Source organism: Cupressus sempervirens, chromosome 2 (genome assembly GCF_028749045.1).
Source record: "Cupressus sempervirens isolate cs-2001-9-10 chromosome 2, ASM2874904v1, whole genome shotgun sequence".
In the NCBI taxonomy this organism is placed as follows: Eukaryota; Viridiplantae; Streptophyta; class Pinopsida; order Cupressales; family Cupressaceae; genus Cupressus; species Cupressus sempervirens.
In genome coordinates this window covers 314,254,225-314,261,495 of record NC_143119.1, presented here as the reverse complement: position 1 = coordinate 314,261,495, position 7,271 = coordinate 314,254,225, and the positions used below count along the sequence as shown (strand labels likewise).

At 38.7% G+C, this 7,271-nt stretch overlaps 1 protein-coding gene and 1 long non-coding RNA gene across 2 annotated transcripts; both read right to left on the bottom strand.

The window, feature by feature from the left end:
• Positions 1–4,689: 4,689 nt before the first annotated feature.
• Positions 4,690–5,139, bottom strand: LOC149572357 (uncharacterized). The gene is made up of 3 exons (XR_016359096.1): positions 5,103–5,139; positions 4,881–4,964; positions 4,690–4,769 (listed from the first exon to the last, which is right to left on the bottom strand). It is a non-coding gene; the product is annotated as an uncharacterized LOC149572357 (long non-coding RNA).
• Positions 5,140–5,213: 74 nt separating this feature from the next.
• LOC149572356 (uncharacterized) lies at positions 5,214–5,793 on the bottom strand. Its single transcript, XM_089815818.1, has 2 exons — positions 5,302–5,793; positions 5,214–5,237 (listed from the first exon to the last, which is right to left on the bottom strand). The coding sequence occupies exons 1-2, from the start codon at positions 5,791–5,793 to the stop codon at positions 5,214–5,216; spliced, it is 516 nt and encodes a 171-aa protein (XP_089671944.1).
• Between the last annotated feature and the right edge of the window lie 1,478 nt (positions 5,794–7,271).

Below are 7,271 nucleotides of genomic sequence, written 5' to 3'. Positions count from 1 at the left end.
AAAATATGGGCATTATGCAAATGAATGCTGGAAGAAGCAAAATGATCAGTCAGGGAAGTGGAAATAATGCCACTACCATAATCATGTGTAATGTTGGTGAAGAAGGAAGCCCTGAGGTTTGGTATCTCAACAGTGGATGTAGCAACCACATGAGTGGTAATGAAACCTTATTTTCATTCATTGACACGAGTTTCAAATCAGAAATTAAGATGGGTAACAATGGAACCCTACGAGTTGTGGGCAAAAGATCTATTATGGTCCGCACCAAGAAAGGTGAGAAGAAGGAAATACAAAATGTGTATTTCGCCCCTGGTATGAAGCACAATTTGATGAGCATTGGTCAGCTCATTCAAAATGGATACAAGGTGCTGATGGAGAATGACAAGTGTGTCATCAATGAAAAGGATGGGAGCAAGAACTTACTCACAGCAGTTCAAATGACAAAGAACAAAATGTTTCCCTTGAAGATAGAGACATGTTTCTCATCTCAAGTTGGTGCTGCACCTCCCACACAATTAGCTCTAAGGAGTGTGATTGAAGACCCCTCACGGCTATGGCACCTCAGGTATGGTCACCTTGGCTATGCTGGTTTAAATTTATTGTCAAATAAAAGAATGGTAGAAGGTTTGCCACGCATAGGGAATTCATGTGACAAGTGTGAGGCTTGTATTTTGGGTAAGCAACATAGGCTTCCCTTTAATTCTAAAAATTCTAGGAGGGCTAGATATCCATTAGAGTTAGTGCATACTGACCTAGTCGGTCCTATGCAAGTTACTTCCATTTGGGGGAGTACTTATTTCATGAAATTTATTGATGATTTTAGTCGTAGGACATGGGTGTATTTCTTAAAAAATAAATCTGAAGCATTTGATAAATTTTTAGAATTTAAAGCCGAGGCTAAAAGAGAATGTGGACACTACATCAAAGTCCTAAGATCAGATAGAGGAGGGGAGTATACCTCCAATTCTTTTGTAAATTTTTGAAGGAAACATGGCATAAAGAAAGAGCTCACAACCAGCTACACACCACAACAAAATGGAGTGGCTGAAAGAAAGAATAGGACCATTGTTGAAATGGCAAGGAGCATGATGAAAGAGAAAGGTCTCCGAACTGAATTTTGGGGAGAGGTTGTGGCAACAATAGTTTAGCTAATTAATAGGTGTCCTACAAAGGCAGTCCATGACAAAATTCCAATGGAAGAATGGTCATGAGGAAGATGGATAGTTGAACACCTAAGGGTGTTTGGATGTGTTGCATATGCACATGTGCCTAAAGAAAAAAGGCATAAATTGGATGACAAAGGTGTAAAGTGCATCTTCACAGGGTACAACTCAGAATCAAAGGAATACAGATTGTATGACCCATTGAACAACAAGATGACTCTTTCAAGAGATGTGAAATTTCTTGAAAATCAGTCTTGGTATGGTTCAATTAATGAGTCACCAAGCACTTCTAGTAAAGTGCCAATTATGAGTGAAGAAGACACTGACGAACATCAAGAAGAAGGAGCAAATAGAAGAAAACGCAAGAAAATTAAGACATTGCCGAGCTCTTATAGGCATGAACGAGTGTCAGTACCAAGTACCAGTGAAGATCGAGCTAGTCGACAATGCAACAGTAGTGAATATTCTGATCCCACACTCTCCTCCCTATTACCAAGAAAGACTAAAAGTCTTAGGGAGATATACCAAGATGAAAGGTATGAAGATTATGATGAGAGTGTTGATTTTGCATTATTTTCTCATAGTGATCCAATATATTTTGAAGAAGCAATCAAAGAGAAGAAATGGTGTAAAGCCATGGATAAGGAGATAGATGCTATAGAAAGAAATGAGATATGAGAGCTAACTAAATTGCCTCTCAAGAAGCAAGTGATTGGAGTGAAATGGGTCTATAAGCCAAATGTAATGTTGAAGGAAAAATTGATAGGCATAAAGCAAGGCTGGTAGTCAAGGGCTACAAACAACAGTATGGAAGAGATTATGATGAGACATATGCACCAGTTGCAAGAATGAAAATCATGCGTGTTGTCATAGCAATTGCAGCTTGGCACAAGTGAAAGTTATTTCAAATGGATGTGAAGTCCGCCTTCCTAAATGGTGTATTGAAAGAAGAAGTATATGTGGAGCAGCCACCTAGTTATGAAGTTGTAGGTGAAGAACAAAAAGTATATAGATTGAAGAGAGCTTTTTATGGGCTCAAGCAAGCTCCACGGGCATGGTACAGCAGGATTGACTCATATTTGATGAGCAATGGCTTTAGCAAAAGCAATGGTGAGCCCACTTTTTACATCAAGGCAACAAATGGTAATGTATTGATGGTTGTCTTGTATGTAGATGACTTATCTTTTACTGAAAATGACAAGGCTCTAATTGGTGAGTTTAAAGAGGCCATGAAAAGTGAATTTGAAATGACAGACCTAGGTCTCCTGAAATACTTTCTAGGCATAGAAGTAAAACAAATGCATAATGACATCTTCATCTCTCAAGAAAAATATGCAGGGCAGATCTTGGAGAGATTTAAAATGCAGAATAGTAAGGCAGCCCCCACACCAACAACAGTAGGTCTGAAATTGAGCAAGGAAGACTCTAGCAAGAGAGTGGATCCAACATTATACAAGAGTATGGTTGGAAGTCTAATATATTTGACTGCGACTCGGCCAGACCTAATGCATGCAGCAAGTTTAATTTTTAGATTTATGGAAACACCAAAGGATTCCCACTAGCAAGCGGGAAAGAGGATCCTAAGGTATGTGAAAGGTACCAATGAATTTAGAATTTTATATACTACATCAAATGAATTTAAGTTGGTAGGTTATACTGATAGTGATTGGGCTAGAAGTTTAGATGATAGGAAGAGCACTTTCGGATACATGTTTCACATGGGATCGGGTGCAATTTCATAGGCATCCAAGAAGCAAACCATTGTTGCTTAATCTACAGCAGAGGCTGAATACATAGCAGCAAATGCAGTAGCATGTTAAGCAATTTGGATAAGGAGGATCTTGACAGATTTGAATGAAAGGCAAAAGGATGGAACCACAATTTATTGTGACAACATCTCATCAATTGCATTGTTCAAGAATCCAGTCTTCCGTGGGAGAAGCAAGCATATTGAGATCAAATATCAGTTCGTCAGATAGTTGGTGGAGAATAGGGATATCATGATGGAATTTTGCAAGTCTGAGTAGCAGCTAGCAGACATCTTTACTAAGCCTTTAGGCATTGGATCTTTTGTACACCTAAGAGAGTGTCTTGGTGTAATTGATTTGGATCAGCATTGATCCTTGTTTGTTTGGCTCAAGACAAAGGGGGAGTGTTGGAATATTTAATGCAGTAGTCGACATTGGCCCCTAGAGCCAAACACTCACCTACCACCTCTGACGTCTAGAACAGACAAAAACATAAATACGGTAGGTGAGATTTTTGAAATAAAAAAAGAGGGGGAAAATGGAATGTGACAAAAGGAATGTTTATTCATTCATTCAGTAAGTTCAAGCATATTCAACAGATCAATAGTTGCAGAGCAGAACAGAAAAAGGAAGAAGAAAAGAAGTTTGTGCCTGCAGTTGCACATGTTTCCCTTGTTCTCTCTGTAAGTTTATTATTGTTGAACTTGTCTTGTTGAAGCAGTGATTGCTCCAGGCACCATTGTATGCAGCCATTAGAGTTGTAGGTTTAAAGTTTTGAGGTATTAAAGTTGTTTGAATTTTTACCAATTTAGGGTTATTTTAGAGTTTTCTGGTTGAAGCCAAATGCTCACAGATTTTGTAATAGTTTAATGAAAGATTGAATAGAAAGCAAGCAAGCATACTTGAATCTATCTTCCTCTTCTATTCATAGCATTCGACAAGTTTGGTTGAAAGGTTAAAGCTCTGGCTTTCTGACAAAGATTTTTGAGTTAAAGTTGTGAGATATAAATTTTTAACTTATATTTCTCACAAGAATGAGTTATCTAAAGCAAATACAGTGAAACGGACATTAATTATAGTCAAACACCATTATAATTATTCCCGATCAAGGATGCAAGAATACGAATGCAATGACCGATACCTGTCAATATCGTTCAATAGAAATCCTAAATTATTGATGGAACCCAAGCAATGTAAATGGGCCTGTGCTATAATAGGGATTGAATCGCTATGGACACTAACACCCTGAATATACACACTAACAACCTGAATATACGTGCTTGTTCTAACGTAGAGGAGCAAATATACAAAAGCATCTTCGCTATTTGCTAAGTAACACGTGGGTTTTATATTGCATAAAGCGGAAAGGAGAATAAGCATTTAACAGATTCGTTTGGTAGGCATGTGGTTAATTGCACATGAGCAAATTCAAAGAAAACAACCAATTATAAAAGGAAAAATTCAACAAGAAATTATATTAATAAAATATTAATAAGCAACCAACTTTAAAAGTACTCTAAAGCCAATTTGAAAATAGATGTGGAAAACCGCTCCACAAGTTGAACCCATTAATCTCTGCCAGAAAAGGTAGAGATAATAATATAAAGAACATGCAGAGTCTGTTACATTTATGGAAAATCTGTTTATATCAGTATGCCTATAAAAACTGACCAATTTCTTCTCAATTCGTACAAACAAGACTATAAATTATTAAATAGGTAGAACTGTTGAAGCAGATTAAAAAATTTCATAACTGTAAATAAATTAGATTATTATTAGCATGATTGAATTTTTGTAGTATTGCAAACGTTGCAACTCTAACCTCGTGATATCCATTTTCTCATTCTTCAATAGACGCCTGCAACACCATACAAGGGTTTAACACAAAATAAGATATCAAGCAAGTGTTTAACGAAGCTGAAGATGAATTTCATCTCCCTGTAATCAAGAAATTTTAAATAAACTTTACCTTTTCTGACACAGAAAACTCGGCTCTGAAGACATCATTCAACACAGTTGTTGAAACCAAAGATGCCCTTAGAATCTCGAGAGCCTGTAAAAGTTTAACAATATTATAAAGATTTGATTAAATTACTCAATTGTAACAAAATTAAATCCCTACAGTTTTGGCCGCCTTCCTTTATTTAATCAAAATTTATTATTTTCTTATCAAATGCAGCGATGCGTATACCCAAGCAAAACTGAATACAACTAATTGAACCCCTAACCTTGCTGCGATCAACAATTGCATTGCGCTCTTGAAGATCTGTTAAATCTTTGATGTTGAGCTGATTGAGCAACGTTATGCTAGTGATCGTTGAACTCCCTATTATCTTGAGATCATCAGTTATGATAAATGTAATCATCTCCTTCACATAACCGCCATTCACTTGACCTGCAGTTTGGCTGCTACTGCTTCCGCTGGCCTGGTTGACATTATTGGTATTCTGCCGCAACTGAACGAGGTGATTGATATAACACCCGCAGATACATCTATCAGTGTTGTTAGAGCTGATATTGTGAGTTAAGGCTGTATTACTCGACATATAACAACGGACGTAATAATTTCCACCATCAATCCTGAGAGAGTTATTAGAGTAGCAAGTAATAAATTTGGGGTCAAGCAGCTGGGATTTGTCGGTGCCCATAAACAGAAAGGGCAGCTTTTCAATGCTATGATAGAGATTGGAGACAGAGCCAACTCTTGCACCATATTCAGATTGGGATTCAGATAGCAATCTGAGTACAAATCCGATGGGCATAGGAAGAAAACTGAAGAGAAAATCAACAAACTTTTTACCAGCCTCCGCATATACGATGCGCTGATTTTTAGTATTTATGAGAAAGTGCACATTCATGGCTTCAGAGGTTTTGTCTGCCATTGAAAAGCAAGGAGGAAATAAAGCTCCAAGAACTCAAAAAAGAGAAACTTGGACCAGATTTTAATGAAAGGGCATAGAGCTGAAGCATTATACCTTCAAGTGTTGTGAATCCTGATCTGGTGTTAAAATAATGGCACTAGAAGTGTTAAGGAATTCTTCTGTTTGGCGCCCAAATTAAAGATAATGGTGGAGAGATTCGCATTTGGGGCAACGGTTCCTCTACATGTTTGTTCCAACAATAAGAGTACACGTCAGCAGGAACAGTTAATCTGTTCATTTTTTGATGAATAGTGGCCTTTTCTATTAGTAAAATATACTCAGTTTACAATTCACAAAAAAGGGGTCAGGGGATACAATATCACCCCGCGAAAGAGTTCAAACAGTCAAAGCCAGACTAAAAACACGGCCACAGCTGGAATCAGAAACTATTCATAAAAGAAAAACATATAAGGCAACCTTAGGATACCAAAGCAGTGCCGACAGAGGGTGGTGGATCATCTTTAGGATTGGGGGGCAGGCTGGGAACAGTCCAGCCATCATCACCAGTAGCAGCAACAGTGGCAGCCTCTGCATCTTTAACCTCAAGCTACGGAGGAGAAATCGCCAGGTATAGGTGAGGCCACTTCCCTGAGCGTGCATGATGACAACCAAGAGGAGGAGCCAGGGACCAACCGGTACCACCACGGGGTGGGGAAGCTGAGCAGCGCCTCCATCTGCCATCACCACCATTGGTAGAGTGGCAGTGGGAAGCCTAGGAGCACGAGGTGTGCGAGTAGTGGCTAGAGGAGTGGCACCAAGGATGGTGGTCGTGGTGCATCAAGATCTCCACTGAGGCATCTGGAGGAACTTTGGCAATAGTACAAGGTGCATTGCCCCAGTGATTGAGTAGCTCCTACAGGTGATCAACTTCGAGTGAAACTTTATTAGCTTGCACCTGAATTTGCATAATTACATTATTACAAATGCATGCCTTAGTATACATAGCAATGTTAACATCCAAAAAACTGTGTGTGAAAAGAACAACATTCCTATCTTTCCATAGAGAAAACAAGATCTTCAGCCTAAAGGTATGCCAAATCTAGGTAAACTTCTGAGGAAATCTAGGAGGGTCACCCAATAACATCATATGCTAAGAGAAAGACTCAAGTCTGAATGGCTTGAAAAAATATGAATCCAGTGCCAATAATTCTAAGCATGCTTGCAGAACCAAAAAATATGCAAGAAAGACTCTGGTTGTCCGAAAAAGGGGCATCTAGGGTCAGGAACCCAAATGTGTTTGAGCCGAGGCCCCAGGGGAAAACCTTGGAAGGCCAGGCACCAAGAAAAATGTGCAATCTTGGGTTCAGTTATAGCATATGGTGTCAAAGCGTTTTCTCCATTAAGAAAGGGAAGATTGCAAATGCCATCTATGGTTTAGCGTATCCACCATGGGAAGATGAGGCGAAAGCCACCTACAGCCCAAACTTGGCTTGTAATTA

Bases quoted from the DNA above. Each gene is read 5' to 3' on its own strand.
- LOC149572356 (XM_089815818.1), bottom strand. From the start codon at position 5,793: ATGGCAGACAAAACCTCTGAAGCCATGAATGTGCACTTTCTCATAAAT. The intron at 5,238-5,301 runs GTGAATGGCGGT...TCAAGATAATAG, and splicing joins GCAGCCAAACTGCAGGTCAA to GGAGTTCAACGATCACTAGC.